The 22,577-nt window shown below is 47.4% G+C and overlaps 1 protein-coding gene across 2 annotated transcripts in view; it reads right to left on the bottom strand.

Annotated features, from left to right (window-relative positions):
• Positions 1 to 22,577, bottom strand: part of SRPK3 (SRSF protein kinase 3) — a 1,021,015-nt gene that overhangs the window by 906,219 nt on the left and 92,219 nt on the right. For both annotated transcript variants that reach the window (XM_069645381.1, XM_069645382.1), the window contains exons 4-6: positions 6,225 to 6,333; positions 5,507 to 5,594; positions 5,066 to 5,153 (exon numbers count right to left, since the gene is read on the bottom strand). In XM_069645381.1, the coding sequence (XP_069501482.1) occupies positions 5,066 to 5,153; positions 5,507 to 5,594; positions 6,225 to 6,333 (285 nt within the window). The remainder of the gene's footprint in view (positions 1 to 5,065; positions 5,154 to 5,506; positions 5,595 to 6,224; positions 6,334 to 22,577) is intronic.

The following is a 22,577-nucleotide window of genomic DNA, read 5'->3' as shown; positions in this document are numbered from 1 at the left end:
ATCCTGCCATTGTTTATGAAACACCAGCATCTTTGGCTCATTCATAGATTGGGTGACAATGCCTCTATCTTTGAAGGTATTAAATAGTTCTGTTAAGATTGGGGTCAAAATATCTCTATATACACCTTATAGAATTGTGCAGTATATCCGTCTGGGCCCGGGGCTTTATTACTGGGGAGGTCCCCGATTGCTTTGGTGACTTCTTCCTCCGTAATCCCCTCGTCTAACATTTGCTTTCTTCTTCCGATAGGACCTGACGATTTAACTCTCTAAGTAGGTTTTTTGTCTCGCCTCGTCAGGATAATCGGACGAGTAGAGGCTACGATAGAATTTCTCGAATATATTCCCAATTTCAGTTGATTGGGTTTGCCTTTGCCTCCTGTGGTCCATCAACGCATCCACTGTCCTATCTTGTCATTTCCCTTTGAGTTGCCTGGCCAAGAGTTTGTCGGCCTTATTAGCATTAACGTAGTACCAATGCTTCAGCCGGAGCAGGTGCTTCTCTGCCTTTTTTGTGCAGAGTGATTGTAGTTGACCTTGGACATGTCTCAGGCTTTTTTTTTATTTCGACGTGGGGTTCAGTAGGATTTCGGCTTGGATTTTCTCTATGTTTGACTCCAATTCTTTTTCCCATCGTTGATTCTGTCTTTCTCTCTGAGTCTTTAGTGCTATTAGATGTCCCGTTGTGACCGCTTTTGGTGCTTCCCACTGTGTCTCTTTGGAAATCTCTGGGAGGTTATTATTCAAGAGATATTCAGTTATGTTGTCCCCGAGAGTGTTCTTCAGTACTGGGTCTCGGAGAATGTCCTCCGGGAGCTGCTATTTCCACATCCCCGAGCCCTTTGGGGCCAATAGCAGTTCGGTCCACAACGGAGCGTGGGCCGAAAGTGAAATGGAGCCTATCTCTGTATTATGTATTTTCCCCAGGATTCTCACTGTGGCCCCGAGGTAATCAATCCTGGACATGGAGCTATGTACGTGTGAAAAATATGTGAAGCCTTGCTGATTGGTATGTATATGCCTCCAGACGTCCCCCAGTGTCAGATTTGCCATTTTCTTTTTAAAGGCTTTCGATGTAGATCCCTGGAAATTCTGTCTGGGATCTGACCTGTCTAGAACGGGGTCTTGTGCCATGTTCAGATCTCCTCCTAATATAATCTCCCCAACTGCGAATTGCTCTAATTTATTAAAGACTTAAGGAATCCTTCCTGTCCTGTATTAGGAGCGTACCACTGTCGCTAGCGTGAGAGGGAGTCCGTCTAAATTTGTGTTCACAAAGATATGTGCTCCGTTTGTCCGCTTCTGTGTGAAGTATCTGAATATGTAAAGAGTCTCGGACCGCTATAAGGATTCCCGCTTTTTTGTCTTGTGCATTAGCCTGCCAAATCCGGTTATACCCCTTTAACCGAACCTTCTTTTTGTCTTACCCCTTAATGTGAGTCTCCTGGAGCAGTATTATATCGTATGTCCCCCGTTTTAGGAAATGCTCAACCTTTTTCCTTTTAACTGGGGAATTTAATCCTCTGAAGTTATATGTCAATATCTTTATCCCCATTCCGTAGCGGGGGTTAGTGTTCCTGTGTTTATCCCTTGTGGCTTATTCAAGTGTCTGTGTTTCTTCCTGGTCCCCCTCTACCCCCCAAACAGTGCTGCCCCCAACTTGCCTGCCCCCCCCCCCAAAACTGTCCTGAGGTGGGCCCCAATTCCTATGACCGCTCAGACGTTGCGCCTTCCGCTCCATGCCCTTCTCCCCTCAGGAGTAATTGGTAGGGTATCCTAAAACCCTCTGGGTTCCAATCGTCATCCTGAGCGATCCCCCCCACCCTCTGCACCTGCATTTGGGAAAGACTCGCTACTCCCAAGTCTGCAATGGTCCTGGAAGGAGGGTTCTCCGGGCCTTAGGAGTCTCTGCTGCTCTTATTCTTGGGCCTTGTTCATTTACTTATTTGGCGATGGCCCCTTCACTTTTCTGCCGTTTCTCTTCAATTCCCAGGTTGATTTCTTCTCTGCGGGTCTCTCTCCATTAGTACCCTGGATGTCCTACTCACATTCTTGTATGCCCAGGATGTGCTGTCCCTCTTCACATGTTGTGACCCTCCACTGTGTCCCTTCCCATGTGAACAGTAGCCCAAATGGGAACGTCCATTTGTATCCAATTTGTTTTGCTGCTAGAGCTCTTACCACTGGGCCCATCTCGCAACGTTTCTGCAACGAAGACTGTGCCAAATCTTGATAAAGCTGAATGTCTTTCCCGTTCATACGAATATGGTCCATCGTCCGGGCTCTGCGTAAGATCTGTTCTTTTTGGGGATAAAAAGAGGGTGCGACCACAACATCCCTGGGGCGGTATCCCGGTTCTCCCGTTCTCATGGGGCCCACTCTGTGTATCCTATCTATTGCGACCTCCTCTTCATCTTGTGCATCCAGGATATCCTTAAAGACTTGCTGTACCGCCCCCTTAAGGTCTTTGTCTTCTACCGATTCTGCTATATTCTTAATTCTTATGTTCGACCTCCTTGAACGGTTTTCTAAATCTTCACATTGTAGTTCTAGATTGTGGGTCCTTCGCAGTAGATTTTCCTGAGTCTCTGCATGTTATCGTGTTTCCTCCTCTAGGTCTTGTGTAATTTTTTCCAAGGTATCCGTCCTATCACCTAGGTTAGTTATTTCAGTCTTCAGCTCTTGCACCGCGGTTTTCAGGTTGCTTCTCATGGAGTCGAATTGGGACTACATCGTAGTAATAAACTGTGCTTGAAATTCCCCGAACCATGTTTTCATGTCTTCCCTCGAGGCCATGTCTGTATGCTGTTTCTCTGCCGCTGCTAAGGTTAATTGACCTTCTTGCTTTTTCTTTCTCGAGGTTGGTTCAGAAGTAGCCTGGTCTGCTCCCCAATATTGTGTCGGGGTCTGGTCTTGCTTCCTCTGTGGTGTCTGCTGTGCAGATTGGGCCTGTCTCCCCCTGGTCTTGGACATTGGTGCAGGTGATTTCTCTGTTGCCTCAGGCTTTTTGCCGCCCCAGCTCGTGGTTTGATTGTATTGAGGGCTTTCCGGTCCTCGGCTCTATTCTTGTTCCGGCCTTGGTGTGGAGTGTTGTGTTGCCTAATGTTCTTTCACCAGCTATACACAACCTTTCCTGGGCGTGATCGTTGACTTATTGTCTGCCCACCGCTGGCGTAGGGTTCCCCTTTCTCCCTTGTCTGCTTTGCTGCGTGCGCTCAATTTCCAGGGCTGCAGGACGTGTCTTCCAGGTTGTGGGGATGGTCTTCTGTTGCCCTTATTTCCTTTTGTGTTTCTGGCCCCTAGGTATGGGGGGGGGGGGAAATAGGGGTTTTGAGGCTTTATAGATGGGCACTTGCACTGCGTGCTGCGTCTTGCTGATTCATTACATCCCCTGTGTCCCCCTGCCCGTCCGTCGTCTCTCCGGCGGAAGGGGCCCTCTTTTCTTACCCGGACCAGGGAGCGTGTCACGGTGTCTGCCGTAGCCCCTCTGTGATGTTATGGAGGGGAGGAGCCGCCTGCCTCCCCCGTTCCGCGGCTCCGTATAGCGATCTCGTCTCCTCCCCTGCCCCGCGGCTCAGGATGTTGACGTTGAATCCTTCGTATTATTCCCCCCGGCTGGCTTATCCTGCGTGGGTGTGGGAGTGCTTGGAGATGCAACCTCCCGTGGATCTTTTGTATCCACCGCTGCGGGCGCGTTGCTGGTCCGGCTTCTGCGTATGTGACAGTGTGGTGGCCGGGGTGGACAATCGGTCCACTTCACCTCCTCCCAAATGTGGGAGGCCTTATCTTCACAGTGGGGACGCCTGCCCGGGTGCCCAGTTGTGGCGCTGCGGGCTGGGTGGCACCCGCCTCCAGCTCTGCCGTTCCAGATCCTCTGCCTCTGGTGCCCAAATCGCCTGGCCCCCGCTCCTGCGGGCGGGCCTGGTCCTCCGGTGCGGCTGCACGGCGACTCACTTTATTGTATTTTGCTTTTGTTGCGGCGCCGGAGGAGGGGACGGAGCCGCGCTCAGGCACGTCCTTTCCTCTCCGCCGCTATCTTGGAAAATGAGCAGGCGTCTTTTACCATGCCCCAAAACACCACACACCTGCTGCCTGTGGACGCCTCAGATCCTCTCCTAACTCGCTGGAACGGACCAACGCCCTTCTGCCACCCGTAGGGACTACTGCTAAGGACAAGTCCTCCGCAGTTTCGCTGTGGAGACACTGGAACTTGCATATCCGCCTCACACGCTGCAGCTTCATAAGATGGCGACGCGCGGGAGCATGGAGAGATCCGTAATCTTATTTCTGATGCTTGTATTTGCTTAAACCTTAAACCACACTAGACCCCATCTTCACAATGTTCACTTCACCTAAAGCATTGATGTGTCCCCCAATATTTAACACAAGTGTTATGAAGGTCCTCTCTATAAATAGGAGGGAAACCCCAACCACAAGAGTACATCTTCGAATTGAGTTCTCTTTAAGAAGCGATACATGTTATTTCAAAGATTTTTTTATTCATCAGGAAGAGTATATGAACATACATGATATGCTTGCCTGTGATACTGTGTTCTTTTCACTGAATGACCTCTATTCATAAATTGTGGCCAGTGACTTTTATGCCTTTCTAGTAATGCACCATTTTAAATTTTGTACCCGGGATATCAGGATTCGAAATTGCTGGAAGCGATTTAGCATCTGCTTCTAGCCTAGGAGAGCCTGGTTAGCTTGAAAGCAACAGTTACTAGGAGCTACATTTGGCTCCGCAGGCCAACTGGTGCATTACAAACATACATATGTGACACCAACTTTTAGTATTTAAGAATATTAATACATCTAATACACATTTAAACCTAATGGATCATACATAATGGGCAAAACATTAAAGTTGGCTTCTCCTGTAGAATTTAGATTTGCAGGGCATGGTTTAATCTCTCCTGGTTCCCCAGGAGTAGCTCCTGCCTATGATGCCTGACACCAAGGAGCTGGTTTTACCTCCAGCTCATTAAATCTTAATTTTGAACTCGTGGATAAACGTAGAGATATTGATTCTATCTAACACAAACTGAAATACAAAGGATACGAACTCCGTTAACACCAGAGATTTTGAAATCATCTATCAGCTGAACAATGGTCTCCCTCTTCGGGTCCCTTGGGTCGCTGTCCCGCACCTGCGGGATGGGAAGAAAAGAAAAAAGTAGTAGACATGCTATTGAAAAGAAACTTTTTCCCATTGCCCTCCACTACAAAAACAATCACACCATACATGGGGAACCAGATGCCTTGGGAATGAGGTAATGAAAAGGTCCACATAGCAAAACATGTCTTGTGCAAACCAGATGATAAACACAGTCTCTCTTTAAAAAAAAAAAAGAAGCCCCAATAGCTTCATAGCACTGGTATCAAATAAGATATGTTTGAACTCACAAATGTCGGCCAAAGGCACTGACTCTTAAGATTTTAGAATATGGTGAACTGAGTACAAGGGGGAACGATAAAATGTGTGGGAGCTTCCAGGACTCACACATTTCAGAAGCTTGATCTCATCCACAGCTGTCTCGGTATAGTGGATGGCACTCTTCACCACTTTAAGGGCCACAAAACGTTTCCTCCTAGAAAATTAACACCAGAATGGACATGTCAAGGACAAGGATCTTGCAGGGACACAGAAGTAATTTATTAAACAAAACAAAGGACAGAACACAACAAAATAACCTAAACACCCAAACGTAAAAGAAAAGGGCATTGTGATAGAGAAAGTGGGGGGAGATTGAGTGAGCGAGAAGCAAAGATGATGAAGGAGCTTAAGAAAAAAAGATATAAAGAGTTGAAGAGATAATCAATGGGGCAAAGGAAGCAGATTAAGCATTTAGAAACAAACAAGAGAACAGGGATTCATATTCTCAGACACACAATTAGTCACGGTAAGAGCAATAGATTTACAGAGTTGTGAATATACAAAAAAAACACTCAGAGAGATACAGATGGAAATAGTGACATACAAATAATGGAATATCCACAATGCTGCCAGCACACAATCTACAATATAAGAAAATACAACAGACAGACAAGCAAAGATTCAATGTCTGATACACAGGCAGTTAAGGGCATATGTAAACAAGCATACTGAAGGAATAAATGTGGGCAATGGAAAATGGGAAGAAGCACAAAGGGAGAAAGGTTTTGAAGGAGTGCAGACTGGCAATGTGAGGGCGTGAGTGAGGAGAAAAGATCCTACTTACTGGATATCCCAACATAACCACACAGTGGAAAAGTGTCCCCAGCCAAGCTTCCGCACCACATGGTACCTCCCATTGAAGAGGTCCCCAATCTTCACAGGGTAGTATCCACCTAGAGGAGGGGATAAAAGCAAATAGTGAGCACCACATAATGACCCAGCATTTCCACAGGTGAAAAGAGCACCTGAACACCTCAGCTGATGGTTGGAAAACTAACACTGACAAAAGTGAGCATGGGCATTCTTTAACAACTCGCATTATCCAACGCGATTACAGGGAGGACACTTTGGAGCAGTGTGTTCAGTCTAAAAGGACTCTCTAATATTGAAAGATCTTTATTACAGCCATTATAGTGATTCAAGATGCCCCAGAGGTAACAACCTCTGCTTCCCAGCTTTGTCCTTTGGGTTAGAAGCTGAACACTAGCATTGCTAGTATCCGATGGTGACCCCATGGGCTAGATTCTCGACATTTTCTTTGACACAAATGATTAGATGCACTAGCGCATCTCATCACTTGCAACAAACAAAAGGAACAGGCCGATTCTCAAAGGGTATTTGAATATGCCCATCTTAGGCAGATTTTGATTTAAAGAGGAGAAACAACGATGGTGGGCCTTGGCCTTAAAGCAGGGTTCTGCAACATGCAGCTCTTAGATGCTTTGGGCTAGGACTCCCATGATCCTGCACCATTGACTATGCTGAGTTGCACTGTGTATACTATCGGCCCAGGGAGCTTATGTATATTAATACGATATAGGGAAAAATCCCAGGTAAACACACTGAGCTGGGATGCCCCCAGGTTGGGCCTCACTCGGGAAACCTGCCCTGAACGCATGATCAACACACCACAGATTAGGCAGGAGGGAGCCGAAGCTCAAGCTGTGCGTCACAGGCAGACTGAAACAGCTGAGACAGCACTGGGTGAGGTAATGCCAGGGCGGCAAGCTGATCCACGGACACTCTGGGGTAGAGGCGAAGTGGAACTGAGCCGGAGAACTGCTCATATAGCTACGAGTGTCTGACACTTGTGGATATGGGAAAGGGGCAGCTGAACAGAGTGGCGTTCCTGGAAGGATCAATGAAACAGTATGTTTCTGTGTCCGTGGGAGGTGACCAGCCTTTAGAGTATCCAATGCAAAGTCTGCAAATGCCATTATCCGGGAGGTGCAAAGTGAATGTCTCCCTTCCAACCAGAAGCAGTGCGTCTCCTGTTTCTTCCGCATCCGCAATGGTGCTCACCAATGGCAGAATAATAAAGTCCCAGCTCTCAGCAGAAATGTTATTTTACTAATTGCAAATTGTCATTTGGGATACTGTTTACCTGTTTGTTCCCATCACGTCCTACTAACATACGCTTAGCGCTAAGGATATGATGTAGTTTAGCCAATGACTTTCTTGGGAACGTTGGAAAATATGAGCATATGAGCTGTAACTGTTTCTAATGCCTTGACCATTGTATTTGAAGTATAAAACAAATGTTTGCTGTATGCCCAGATGTCAGCTATCATCAATCAGTTCCAGTCCACTGTTCTGTTTGATTTGTGCTTGCCCAGCTGTAATAAACAGTGTTGATCCTTGCCAGGTCTGGGCTCCTTTTTGGATTACGATTTTATATGGTGGGATCAGAGGACCCCTGGTACATTTTCTGGGGGCCGCAGAGGGATCCTCCTTCCTCCTGGTTAGCTGAGGGTATCCAGGCCGCCATTCCCGGGGGCGCGGGTCCGGCGACCACAGACCTGATCAACGAGCATCACTTAGGAGGCTCTGCAGACGCTGAGTTCACAAAGGTCTGCCTGGTGCTGAGCACTGCCTGTGGTCAGAGGGAGAGGCGAGCCTGTGCTGGAGTCTCGGTGCAGAGGGGACTTGAGGGCTGCTAGGACACGAGTATGACCGTGCAAGAGTGTGCTGCTTAGTGGTTGCATGGCCACAGTGGGGGAGGGATAGATTTATATGGTGTTTAGGAGGCATCCTCAAGGGGGGAGTGGGGCGATTTGCCTTAGTAGTATTCGAAACTAGTGCATACCACCCAATAGGGAGTGGACGCAAGTGCGGGCATGCCTGCATTAGAGCAGGAGAGGTGCACAGTATGTGGCAAACCCCGTCATTTGGGAGTTGCACGTAGTACCAGCGATTGTATAGTTGCGTCATGAATAAGAGTTGTTTCATTTGATTTTTTCTGTTTAGGGGATATAGAAAGGTACCGGTGTGTGGTAGTTAGTGTTGTCTTATGGTGTGGACTCATGGTGGAAGGGGCAACACCAGGAGGTACCTCATGTAAAATAGTGCACTTGGCATTGTATCAGCGGACACATGCAGACGGTGCGGAGGAGGCACAACGCTTATTTGCTCTAATATAAAGAACGGTGAGCCCGTGGAGAGCGCCGTTGGATACCAACACAGAGTGAGTGGTCGGGCCTGTGGAGAGAGCCAGAGTGTCAAGAGGAGTGCGTAGGTGGGCCTGTGGAGCGGGCCAGAGTGAACAGTGAGATAGGGAGTGAATGCGTGTGTGATGAGAGAAACGGGTGGAGGGGAAGAAGAAACATGGGAAGGCTACAAAGGGTGCAGAGGTAGGGGAATAATGGCCTATTTAGACAACCCTCTGGATCACTTGTGCCGAAATTTCCCCAGTATTGCGATAAAATATTAAAGTATCATTTTCAATGGGCTCAGGAGACTGCAGGTCAGGGTTTCCATGCATGGCCCGGAGAGGGAACTTTTGATGGCAAAATAATAGAAAATACATTCTCGTATTTGTTAACAAAATACAAGGGTTAAAAAAGTATACAGGACATACTGGGGCTCTGGAAATTATATGAAGAGACGATAGGGGGAAAAAGTGAAATAGGAGGAAGAGGAGACTACGGGAGGGGGCGGAGCGAGCTCTCCTCCCCTGCCCTATGGTGTCTATCCGTCATTAGGGCCCACACCGGAATACACAAACCCCCAGCTAAAAACCCTGGGAGGGGACCACGCAAAAACGGCAGGGGAAAAGGACAGAGACGGACGAAGGGTGGACATCCACAAAAGGGGAGAGAGGAAATACTTAGCAGACATAGAAAAAGAATGCGCGAAAGCAGGTTGACACATTATTCAGTGACGCAGAGAGAGTGATAGAGGAGGAGGTGCGAAGGAAAAAAAAGGGAGAGAAGGGGGAATGGCTATCAGGGAGAACAACATTCAAACTGGAGGATGAGGAGGGAGACAGGTAGAAAAATAGAGGAGAAAGGAGGGGACAAGGATGACACGGCCTCAGCTAGAGGACTGCTAGGGAAAGAATGGAGCGATGGTAGACAGCGACGAGTGGACGTCTGACAAAAGGAGAGGGGGAGGAAAGAGCGAAAGCGACAGAACAGTGATGAAAGTGAAAGGCACTGGTCCACCACCCTCCCAGTAGAGTAGGAAAGGTAAAATGGTATTAACTCAAGCCACCAAAGGAGGAGGGATAGGCCCAAGGACAAGAGTAATGCCATTACTACAGAAAGGGAGAGGGGACGCACGTTATGTACCATGGCAAATGATGCACAGGGATAGTCTAATATGCAGCCTGCTCTCCCTCGTGGCAGAGGCCAGTAAATGGATACAGGCACTAGAGAAAAAACAGCAGGAGTGACATTAGCCATAGGGGATATCAAAAGTTTGTTCGCAGCCACCAAAGAAGAGCAAGCAGGCAAAATTTGGAACCAGGGGGGTACAAAGGGGTGAAATTAAGCACAAAAGCCCATGACAGAGCTCCATTTAATAACTGTCGAGCACAGGTCTGGGAAGTTCTGAGAAGTATGTATCCTGACAGTTACGACCTGGCTCATAAAATGAAAAGCGGGTGTATGAACTGTGGACACAAGAGACGCGACGGTCCTGGGATGAATGTGTACCCTTGTTCTATCACATATTGATAAAGGGATTGCTGACAGGAGTACATGTATCATTAGATAAGATTGTGGGCATAGAAGCTAAGGGCTGGCCTAAAATACAGACAACAATAGTGCATTATTGTAAACTAAAACAAGAGAGAGTGAGAGGAAGGCGGCCGAGAATACTGCAAAAGCAGAAAACAAATTGGTGCAAAAGAAGCTGGCAAAGTATACAATAAAAGGGGCACTGCTTTTACCCAACGCTGCCACAGTGGCACCCACCCCACAGGGATGGATTCCTGTGGGATACACGCCACAACCAGGGGGTTATGTGCTGCTGCAGTATATACTGCAGTGGGGAATGCCACTGCAGGGAAATTATATGCATGAGGGGTTCTTCCCCATGGGGAGAGGGTACCAGCAACAAGGAAGAGGAGGCTATAGAGGGGTAAGATACAGGGTCTTTGGGCCATGTTTTATATGCCAATAAATATGGCATGTTGCACGCACTTGTCCTTTTACACAACAAGCCAAGGCACAGGCAATACAAATGGCACAGCAGCAAGGAGGGGTCACAATGCCACCACAGTGGCAGCAGATGCAGCCTCACCTAGTACCTGTGCATGTCCTTGCAGCAGGGAGCACCAAAGGTACCAGGGGTTCACAGAGGGGGAAGCAAGGACCTCAGCTATGACACAGACTCCAACAGTGGCGGCAGGGAATACGTTCCTGCTGGGGCAGAACATGGTACCCAATTACACTGGGGTAAGTGTTGTAGGGGGAAACCCCTTTCCTTTCCCCCAGGGTAACACGCAACAATAGGGGGGCCCACAGAAAGCTTGAGTGTGTTCAGTCCTAGCAGCAACTGACAGCCTTGATGAGGAAACCAAGGTAGCAGTGAAAATAGGATCCAGGGAATTTTCTTTTCTCATAGACACGGGTGTGACAAAATCCTGTATACGAGAAGGGAGCTTCCCATTATCGAACATGGTGATGGACACGCAGGGCTTCTCTGGGGCGGTGGTCACAGTTCCAGTGACAAAAGACTTGTTACTAACAAAAGGGACAAAATACATCAATGCTCCACTATTGTACTCCAAAGACACCCCCATCAACATACTAGGGAGAGATTTACTCAACAAGTTGAATGCCACAAAAGCCTTACAAAGAGAGAGGGATGGTATGCATGCCGCCATGCATTTACTACTCCCGAGTGGCTATGTATGTTAGTGGCACAAGCTCAAAGCACATTGCGAGGCCAACCCATGTACCCATGTTTTTGTACAGAGTGGAGATACTGCTGCGATGCATCCCGGGAATACAAGGGAAGGTCTTCTGACTGGCATCAGAATTCTTGTTTGGACCACAGTGTCAAAGGGACAACATGAAAGGCAACACCCACGTGGTACAGCTGAAGGAGGTAGTAGTACGTAAGGACATGGTGATCCTGTGTGAACAATGGAAATATGGAGTGGCGCACAGTTCTCTGCATCGACCCAACATTAACGATAACGGGAGTAACAGATGAACAGCTGTTCTCCGACGAAGAGGAAGACGGAGAAATGGTATTTGCACTACAAATACCTCGCCCAGTAAAAGTAGTGGAGAAGCTGGTACCAATACGGACACAACTAGTGAAGAACGGGAATGCCCATGCAGATCAAGACCCCAAGAGGGTCCCCAAAAAATGATCGGCCCCATGATATGGGTGTATTAAAAGGAGTGGGGGTGGTGAAAATAAAACTGGAAGAGGGAGCACTGCTGCCCCGGGCAAAACAATATCCATTGTCTAGAGAAGCAGACGATGGAATATACTCAACCTTGCATGCACTTTGGGAGCAGGGTATCATACAAACTTCCTCCTCGCCATGTAACACAGCTATATACTCAATAAAGAAATCCAAGTGTGGGTCCTGGAGATTCATACAAGATTTACACGTCTAAGCGATGTTGTAGAGGCCATATTTTCAGTAGTACCAAACTCTGCCACCGTATTGTGTAACATCCCAACACAGGCAAGATACTTCACTGTCACTGACTTGAAGAATGCTTTCTTCTACATTCCACTGCACCCCGATTTACGGTACCTGTATTTACCTATCTGGGAATGAGATTCAAACACACTTGACTGCCCCAGAGGTACTGTGAATCACCAAATATTTTTAATACAGTGATCCAAATAGACCTGAGCAATTTGCAAATGCCAAGCACAGTGATCCAATATGTTGAAAACTTGTTGGTATGCAGTAAGGCTAAGGAAGACTGTAGGGCGACTCAGTGCACCTGCTAACATTACTGTCAGAGAAAGGGTACAAGGTGGATAAGGGTAACTGCAATACTGTCAGGAGGAAGTGGTGTACCTGGGGCAAATAATATCCATTGAGGGGCGCAGAATAAAACAAACAAGAGTGGGAGGGGGCAATTTGCTCGACAGCACAGCCACACGCAGTAAAGGAAATGCAGAAATTCCTGGAGCTGGGCAATTATTGCACGGCACAGGTTTTTGACTACTCAACCTACACCAAGCTCTTGCTGCAGGTCCTAAAAGATGCTCAGAAAGGGAAGAGGGACTTAAATGGACATCCGAAATGAGAGAAAGTTTTACAGAACTTAAAGAAGCATTAGCACATGCACCAGTATTGGCCAACCCTAACTATAAAGAACAATTCCACTTGTTCTCCCACTTGGATGGCTCAGTAATGATGGCTGCCCTTACACAAAAGAAACCACAGGGGCCCAAACCGTTGGCCTACTAAAGTGGCCTTTTGGATCCACAAATGTGAGGACATTTTCCTTGCGAACGAGCCCTCACGGCTCCAGCGTTTGCAATAGAAATGGCAGCGACAATCACAATGGGGTGCACCGTAGTGCTGTACGTGGAGCACTCGCTGTTCGCTGTCCTGGAAAAATCAAAGAGCACCCTAATGGCACAGAGGGCATTGGGGTACGAGGTGATACTAACAAACCCAGCATAGAGGTAATGAGGTGTCGTGTGGCAAATCCAGCCATATTTGTAGCAGAACCCGTAGCTGAGGGGGAGTATATGCATGACTGTGCCGCACATATGGATCGATTGGAAGGAGACATACATGGTATATATTGATGGGTCATCAAGTATAGACCCTGATACTGGCAGAGAACATACAGGAGCAGCTGCATTATGCTACATACGTGGGAACTATGTAATTGCATCTGAGATGCGATTACCATCACACTATTCAGCACATGCGGCAGAGCTAGTTGCAAAGATACGTTCATTGGACATGATGGAGGTACACGCAGCAAGTATATTTTCCGACTCTGATGACGTAACATCTAACATACATTCAGTATTGGCTAGATGGGAAAGGAGGGGTTTCAGGATAAGCGATGGGACAACAGTGCAACATGCAACTACCTAGGTAGTTGAAAAAGGCATTAAAAGTGCCAGTGGAAGTGGCAATAATAAAATGTGCCACCCACACTGGTTGACACGATCAAACATCTTTAGGGAACAAAATGGCAGAAAGGGCAGCCAAGGAAGCGGCATACTTACCAGAGGGAAGCAGGGTTCTCTTCCGAGAGGGGAAAAAGAGGAAAAGGCAAAAAAGTGATGAGGAGGAAGGTTTTAGTGTGATTCCAATTGTCCAAATAATAGAATTACAAGGAGAGCCCCTGAAAGAAGAGAAAGATTTATGGATACAAAGAGGGTGTTCTCTTTCCCCAACAGATTTAAAATGGAGGCAGAATAGTACGGGAAAGCCAGTAATGCCTCGGAAATTGCCAAACTTAGCTCTTGGGCAATTGAATTTTCCAACCCATGTATCCAAAGAGAATTTAACATCAGAGATAAGTGAGGGATGGTATGTGTCAAATCTCCATGAGCGAGTGGCAGAGTTTATTGTGAACTGCGTGGTGTAACAAACTACCAAGGGGTGTTCCTGTGAAATATGATTAAAGTTTTAGTTCAGAATTCATTCAGCATTTGAACATGCAACAAGACCTAATCATCAAATGAATCGTGTACATGATATATATATGCGAGTACATAGTTTAGCGAATAGATAACACACTGAGTAACCCAAACAGTAAAAAGGTTCAGTTGTTTTTTTTATTATTATTTTCCAAAGATCAAGAAATAAATGAATATTTTGACATTTCTAAATGGAAAAAACTAGAATTGGTGCATGACAAAGCATAACAAGAGACGGGAGAGGACCAAACTCATACCTACAACAATATATTATACTTGATAACTAAAAAGAAATCTAATGAATACTAGGACCGACAGTAAAAATAAAGGCATAAAGAATAATAGAAAACAATTGAAAGAGAAAAATGTCAACCGGTGCAATAACTCTTGCACAGTTACTGACTTGCCCTAGCTAACGTGAGTACAAATGCATTTATAGACATGTACTTTATCAAAAGGCTGGCATTCAGCCAACAAACGCCAACCGCAACCATATGTTACATGAATAAACATATGGTTCAAAATTAGCGTGAACAGTGGACTTGGCGTTTCGGTGGGGGTGTGTAGTGAACAACCACCTTCCTCATGACAAAAGGTCTTTTAACAGCCCCTATGTGTTACGCTCACCTGGTATCCACGGGGACGCCACCCAGCCAGTTGGTCGTTGGTGCCCTTCCCAATGATTCCCTGGTGTGGTCTCGGTGTCGATGGGATTCCGCCTGAAAATTAAGACTATATTAGGACTGGGCGACCAAGGTAAGTTCCCCCCCCCCCCCCATCTCCCTTGTGTTTCCAGCCCCTCCAGGTTCTCTTCTCTCCTGGTTGTCGGAATCGGTGGGCTCTCCGTCCTGCTCTCTGGGCAGGGGCGCGTTGTCTTTTGTGGGCACGGGCGGTCCAGTTACTTCACTGACTGCTGACCTTGTAGTGTCTTTCAGGTAGGTCCTATTGCAATTGATGGCGTCGTAATTCTTGCATGCATTTTCTCTGTTCTAAATGTCTCTTTTATATCTCCCTAGGAGCGCGGAGTGTCCGCTTGGAGAACTGGATATGCTGGTTCTCACCGGGAGATGATGGCGCTCTATAGCGCTATGATGCGGTAAGGGGGTGCTTTGCGTAGCGCAGCGATGTCTTGTCCTTACTGACCTGTGCTCTTCTCTTTTCGTAGGTCGCGGTGAGTTCCCAGTGCAGATGGAGTTCCGGAGCTATGCCGGCCGAAAAGCAACCAACTAAGTCTTTAAGCGCTTTGTGGTTGTAGTGTCTCCACTACCTCCTTTAATGAGGTCTTCCTCCTTTTCTCAGGTCCTTCGATCCGGGCGGTGAACTCCACCAACAGAGCTGCTCAGGAGCTGCAAGCAGTGAAGGATGATGAATGCAGGTAAGATTCTGCTGCTAACGATGTTCTTGGTTTTTCTGCAGGTCCGGAATTCACCAGGCTCGTGAGAAAGCTGGACACTGTGAGCGTCACGTTACTAGAAGCAAAGTAACGCGAAGCGTGTTGTCTTGTTCGGGTGTGGTTTAAATAGCCACTGTAAAGTAGTTCAGGTAAAGTAGTCCCTAGGCCACCACACCCAAAACACTAGACTGCATAGCTTGGTTCTAGGAATCAAGCTATGTGGATGCCTCCATGTTGGCTGAAAGCCTAAATAAAGTAGTTCCTCAAGCAGATGTCTTTCCTTACTGATGAGCCTGGCACCAAAGGCACCAGTACTGGCCCCAAGAGGGCCCAAGAAGTGGATGCCAGGCTTCATTAGTGATCCGAGCCCTGATTCCACCTGGCCAATGGGCTTGCCAGTGGGGATCAGGGCTGAGGGTCGTGACAGCACACCCCCCCCCCCCCCCCCCCCCCCCCCCCCCCCGAGTCCCCTCCCAAGGTGTGTCCCCTGCCTGGTCCAGGTTTAGTTGGGAAGTTCTGATGAAACTTCTTGATCAGACGTGGTGCATAGATGTTCTCACTGGGTTCCCAGGATCTACCTTGAGGCCCAAACCCCTCCCAGTCGATGAGATAGTACAACTTGGCTCTAGAGTACTTAGAGTCCAGGATGCCCTTGACTTCGAATTCTGGTTCTCCATCTATTAGTAAAGGTTGAGGTGGTGTCTTAATTTGTGTACCGGGTTGCATTGGTTTTAAGGAGGGACACATGGAATACCGGATGGATTTGTAGATTAGGTGGTAAATACAATTTGACGGCTGCTGGGTTGATAATTGCCTTGATGGTATAGGGTCCCAAATAACAAGGATGGAGGGTCCGGGTCCCTTTGATGGGTACGTATTTGGCGGCTAACCAAACCCGGTCTCCTACTTGATAGTCTGGGGCCTTTTTCCGATGCTGGTCGCCAAAGTGCTTTTGTTTTTCTTTAGCATGAATAAGATGTTCCTTAGCCTTTCTGAACGCCTGAGTGATGGTTGTATGACGAGTCTTTACTGCAGGCATTTCTAAGCTGGCAGGAAGGTCAAGTTCTGATTTACGTGGATGTCTGCCATACAAGGTGTAAAAAGGTGTTTGGCCCGTGCTAGAATGTACGGAGTTGTTATATGCGTACTCGGCTATCCACAGTAAATCCTTCCAATCTCTCAATTCATGGTGCACCATGCACCGTAAATACTGCTCGAGGGTCTGGTTGGTCCTCTCGGTTTGGTAGTCTGTCTGGGGGTGGTAACTGGTGGATAGCCGGACGTCAATCTGTGCCATTGTGCAACATTTTCTCCAAAAATTGGATACAAATTGGCTGGCTCGATCGGAGACCAGAACTCATGGAAAGCCATGCAGCTTGACAATGTTTCCCAGAAATACTTCTGCTAGGGTGGATGCGTCCGGGAGGCCCTTGAGAGGAATAAAATGTGCCATAAGTGAGAACACATCCACGATTACAAGAATGGTGTTGAAGCCTTGACTCGATGGCAGATCAGTGATAAAGTCGAGGGAAAGAGTGTGCCATGGAGCGGGAGGGATGTCCAGTGGTTGTAGGAGACCCGATGGTTTCTGTTTATGTGATTTATTTTGTGCATAGACGCCACAGGACTGAACATACTGGACAATGTCCTTACGCCAGGTAGGCCACCAAAAGTTCTTTTTTACCTTGGCTAAAGTTTTACCGATTCCAGGGTGTCCTTCGATCAGAGAGTCATGATAACCTGAAATGATATGCTGTTGTAACTCCTTCTCGGGTACATATAGCCGGTCCCTAAAATAAGGGAACTGATCTTTGATGCAATATTGTTCTCCTTGAGTTTGCCATGCGAGGAAAGCATCCAGGTTCATTGACGGTCGAATTTTGTTTGGTAATTCGGCTTGTGATAATGCTGTTGTGATACCCAAGAGTTTGTCTTCAGGTATGATGGGTACCGGGTCTGGAGTTGTATACACTGTTTCATCGATGCCCATTCGAGATAAGGCGTCAGCTTTCCCATTCTTGACCCCTGGTCGAAAGGTGATCACAGTCATATTCTGCGAAGAAGAGGGCCCACCGTAACTGGCGTGAAGACTGGGCTTTGGCTGTTTTGAGATACTGCAGGTTCCGGTGGTCTGTGATCACTGTAGTGGTGTGTCTAGCTCCCAGAAGATAGTGTTGCCACGCCTTGAAAGCGGACTTGATGGCTAGGAGTTCTTTGTCCGTGATAGCGTAATTAATTTCCGGGGGTGAGAATTTTTTTGACCAGAAGGCCACAGGATGCAACTGGCCAGTTTCTGGGTCCCTTTGGAAAAAGGGCCGCTCCCATTGCCATACTGGAAGCATCAGTTTCTACGACATAAGGGAGGTCTGGACGCGGGTGCCACAGGATTGGAGCGGAGGTGAACCTTTGTTTCACTTCCTGAAAGGCTCTTTCTGCCTCCTCAGTCCAAGCAAACTTTTTATTGCTTTTTCTTAGCAGTACTGTGATCGGGTGCACAACTTGAGAAAAGTCTGGGATAAACCGCCGGTAAAAGTTTGCAAAGCCTAGCATGCTCTGTATCCCCTTCAGAGATGTTGGTGATGGCCATTTTAGAATAGCGTCAACCTTATGTACGTCCATTCTGATGCCTTTCGGCAAAAGGATGAAAACAAGGGATTCTACTTCGGTGACGTGAAAAAAACATTTCTCCAGCTTTGCATACAAATGATGTTGGCGGAGCTTGGTGAGGACTGAACGAACATGCCTGATATGATCTTGTTTTGAGGCCGAGTAGACCAAGATGTCATTAATGTACACTAAGGTGCAAACGTCAATCAGTTCTCTCAAGACATCATTCATGAAATATTGAACCGCTGTGGGAGCGTTACATAAGCCAAAAGGCATGACTTGATATTCAAACAAGCCATATTTGGTACGGAAAGCGGTTTTCCACTCATCTCCGCTTCTGACCCAGACCAGGTGGTATGCTCCCCGAAGGTCTAATTTGGTATAGATCTGGGCATCTTTGACTTGGTCTAGCAATCCAGGATAAGAGGCAAGGGGTAGCGGTTCTTCACGGTTATCTGGTTTATTGCACAGTAATCAATACAGGTCCTCAAGTCCCCTTCCTTTTTCGGTACGAAGAACAAAGGACTGGCTGCTGGGGACTTAGATGGGCGGATAAATCCGTTTGCAAGGTACTGGTCCAAATAGGATTTCAGGTGAAGGTTTTCTGGTTCGGTAAGAGCGTAGATCCTGCTGCAAGGGATTTGTGCCTCAGGAATAAAGTGAATTTGACAATCATAAGGCCTATGCGGCGGCAATGTGTTAGCCTGGTCTTTTTGGAATACGTCCTGAAAGTCACGATATTAAGTATTTGTTACTCCCAGAGTAGAGGCTCTAGTATTGGAAGTCTTGGAGACACAGGAGTCAGGTTCCGGGTCAGGAGAGTAGCAAGTTAGGGAGCAGTTGCTGATGCTGGCACAGCAAGGTTACTACTGCTGTGCACTGGGTTACTGGTCCGGAGGCGATTTCTGTCCCATGCACGGTAGTCACCTTGTCCCTGGTAGACTTAGAACACAAAGGGAGCCCCATCTCTGCTACCAACTTTTGATCTATATAGTTCCCAACTGCTCCGCTGTCGATGAACACTTGTACGGCATGCATCTTTGACGATTGTTGGTGATTTATTAAGATCACGGGTATCGCAAAGTGTGACGTCAGTGGCCCTTTCTCATCACTCGACAAAACTGACCTCTATGGTTGCCAAGCTTGGTAGTTTTCCGATTCCTTAACTTCATCCTTTTCTGTGGCCCCGACTGTCCTCAATGGGGGTTTTATTTGGCAATCTTTCGGAAAATGTCCTGGTTTTCCACAATACAAACAAAGTTGCTGTTGTCTTCTTTTATCCCGCTCTTGTTTTGTTAATGGAGGTCGTATCCCTCCGATCTGCATGGGTTCTACGGCGTTGTCTGGCCCCCGTGGCACATTGTCTTTAGACCGAACATCTACTCGAGAGTCTGCTTTGGACCGGTCTGCTTTTCGGTCCTGCAACCGATGGTCTAGCCACACGACCAGATTTATGAATTCGGTACCGTCTCTGGGGGAGGGTGGGATCAACTACCTGGGCCAAGACGTCCTTTAATTCGCCTCGTAAGCCTCCATGGAATAACGTGGTTCTTTTTGTTTTCTGGCCACCTGGCTTCAGCAACCAGTCTATTGAAAGTCGCAATGTATGTTAACAAGTCTTGGTTCCCCTGCCAGAGGGATAAAAGTTTGTTATGATAGGATGAAAGCTACCCGAGCTTGATCATTTGGAAATGCCCCAGGGCGACAAAGGAAGTGAAGGCGACACTGATTTATGAATGCTGCATACTTCTGTGGGTCGCCCGAAAACCTTTCTGGTGGTGCCAGGGGAACTGTTCCAGGCTGGGTGATCTGTACTGGTGTGGGGGTATAAGATGGTGAGATAGGATTTTGCATCGGTGGATTTCCTCCAGGCAGAGGAGTCTGCCCTGCCTGTTCTGTTACGCTCACCTGGTATCCACGGGGACGCCACCCAGCCAGTTGGTCGTTGGTGCCCTTCCCAATGATTCCTTGGTATGGTCTCGGTGTCGATGGGATTCCGCCTAAAAATGAAGACTATATTAGGACTGGGCGACCAAGGTAAGTTTCCCCACCTCCCTTGGGTTTCCAGCCCCTCCAGGTTCTCTTCTCACCTGGTTGTCGGAATCGGTGGGCTTCCGTCCTGCTCTCTGGGCAGGGGCACGTTGTCTTTTGTGAGCGCGGGCGGTCCAGTTACTTCTCTGACTGCTGCCCTTGTAGTGTCTTTCAGGTAGGTCTTATTGCAATTGATGGCGTCGTAATTCTTGCATGCCTTTTCTCTGTTCTAAATGTCTCTTTTTTTATCTCCCTAGGAGCGCGGAGTGTCCGCTTGGAGAACTGGATATGCTGGTTCTCAACGGGAGATGATGGCACGCTATAGCGCTATGATGCGGTAAGGAGGCTCTTTGCGTAGCGCAGCGATGTCTTGTCCTCACTGACCTGTGCTTTTCTCTTTTCGTAGGTCGCGGTGAGTTCCCAGCGCAGATGGAGTTCCGTAGCTATGCCGGCCGAAAAGCAACCAACCAGGTAAGTCTTTAAACGCTTTGTGGTTGTAATGTCTCCACTACCTCCTTTAATGATGTCTTCCTCCTTTTCTCAGGTCCTTCGATCCAGGCAGTGAACTCCACCAACAGAGCCATCTCAGGAGCTGCGAGCAGTGAAGGATGATGAATGCAGGTAAGATTCTGCTGCTAACAATGTTCTTGGTTTTTCTGCAGGTCCGGAATTCACCAGGCTCGTGAGAAAGCTGGACACGGTGAGCGTCACGTTGCTAGAAGCAAAGTAACGCGAAGCGTGTTGTCTTGTTCGGGTGTGGTTTAAATAGCCACTGTAAAGTAGCCCAGGTAAAGTAGTCCAGGTAAAGTAGTCCCTAGCCACCACACCCAAAACACTAGACCGCATAGTTTGGTTCTAGGAATCAAGCTATGTGGATGCCTCCATGTTGGATGAAAGCCTAAATAATGTAGTTCCTCAAGCAGATGTCTTTCCTTACTGATGAGCCTGGCCCCAAGAGGGCCTGAGAAGTGGATGCCAGGCCTTATTAGTGATCCGAGCCCTGATTCCACCTCGCCAATGGGCTTGTCAGTGGGGATCAGGGCTGAGGGTCGTGACACTATGTTCTAACATAGGAATTCCTTGCACAGTCTTTGCAAAGCCCACTATAATAAAATAGGGGGGGGGGGCCAGTCGGCACACCTCATCCGGCCTTGATGTTGATGATGAATTCGAAAGAGAGGTAGCTATAGCTCCATCAACCAAATGAAGGATGTGGAGAAATCAAAATAGACGCCATCAACTCTTGCCAGGTCGTGTAAGCTGAGCCAGTTGCAAAGTGCTTTTTCCGCGCTGTCAGAGTTTGAAATAAAGCAATTAAGGGTTGGCACTGGGAGGCACCCTTTGCTAATAGAATCCTGGGTTCCGCGAGTGTCAGCAAAGTGATTCATTACTATTCGCTGGTAGTGGTAAAGTGTCCACAGGGTGCACACGAAACTGGTGCAGCAGCCTATGCAAAGCTTACGTTTTGAAATCTAATCTCAACAATACGAGTGTTGCAGGAAATCAGACCTGCGTGGTCTGTCAATAGTTGTTGTTTGGTCATCCATGAGCGGAATGATACCGTGACTGGAATGGCCCTTGCAACACTTGCATATTGACGATGTTGATATGCAAGAAAGATGCTTGTCCCATAAGTACCTAATAGTTGTCATCTGTCCCTTTACACGCTGGCTTGAGGCTGTGCCCTGTGCAAAGAATGATGCAAAATGTACAGCCAAATTACTGGGAAGGGATGACATACGGTTAAATAATGGCCAGCATTTAGTCGACAACCTTTTTGAAGAGGTTAAGCACCTTTTACGGATAAAACACAAACTCTGCACATTGTACCGCCTTCAGGCGAACAGGATTGTTGAAGGCTCAACAGCCAACCGCTTCTCTGTACCAAAACTGGCTTTCTTGCTTCCCACTTGCTCTTTTCGCCCTTCGCATCTCACCTAGTGTGGATCATCTGACTCTGCACGAAATAGCAACGGGTAGAAGGATGCATGCGCCTGTCCCTCCAGCACGTTCAATTTCGGATGCTAACCTTAGCTCAGAGATCCTATGAAAATAAATGAAAATTATTTAACAGAAATAACAAATGGCCTCAAATAAGTGGAGTGCACAAGGGCCCACCAGCAGGACTTTCTGCAAGCACTACCTCTCTATCCCGGATACAGAGTTCTCGTCCACAACGTTGTAAGAAAGTGGAAGGAAGCAAGGTTTTGTGGTCCATTCGAAGTTGTCTACGAAGTTGTCAACGGCCGTGAAGATCAAGGAAACGAGGGCATGGATCCATATAAACGACGTCCACAGAGACAACAGCAGCATAACAGAAAGACAAGAGTGAAGCGTCACCTAATGGGAAGTATAACCTGGTTATCATTCACTTATGTGTACTGCTCCAAGACTCTATAGAAGGCTCATAAATGAAGAAGATGGGCAAGACACTACTAGGGGGAACGGGAGAAAGAAAACTTGATGCAAATGCAATAGGGGTTGGATTGTTCTGTCTTTCTGTCATCTGTCTTCTCTTTC

The sequence above is a fragment of the Ambystoma mexicanum genome, chromosome 2p, assembly GCF_040938575.1.
Source record: "Ambystoma mexicanum isolate Mex_15411 chromosome 2p, UKY_AmexF1_1, whole genome shotgun sequence".
Classification (NCBI taxonomy): Eukaryota; Metazoa; Chordata; class Amphibia; order Caudata; family Ambystomatidae; genus Ambystoma; species Ambystoma mexicanum.
The sequence above is the reverse complement of the archived record's forward strand: the minus strand, read 5'-3'. Positions and strand labels throughout refer to the sequence as shown.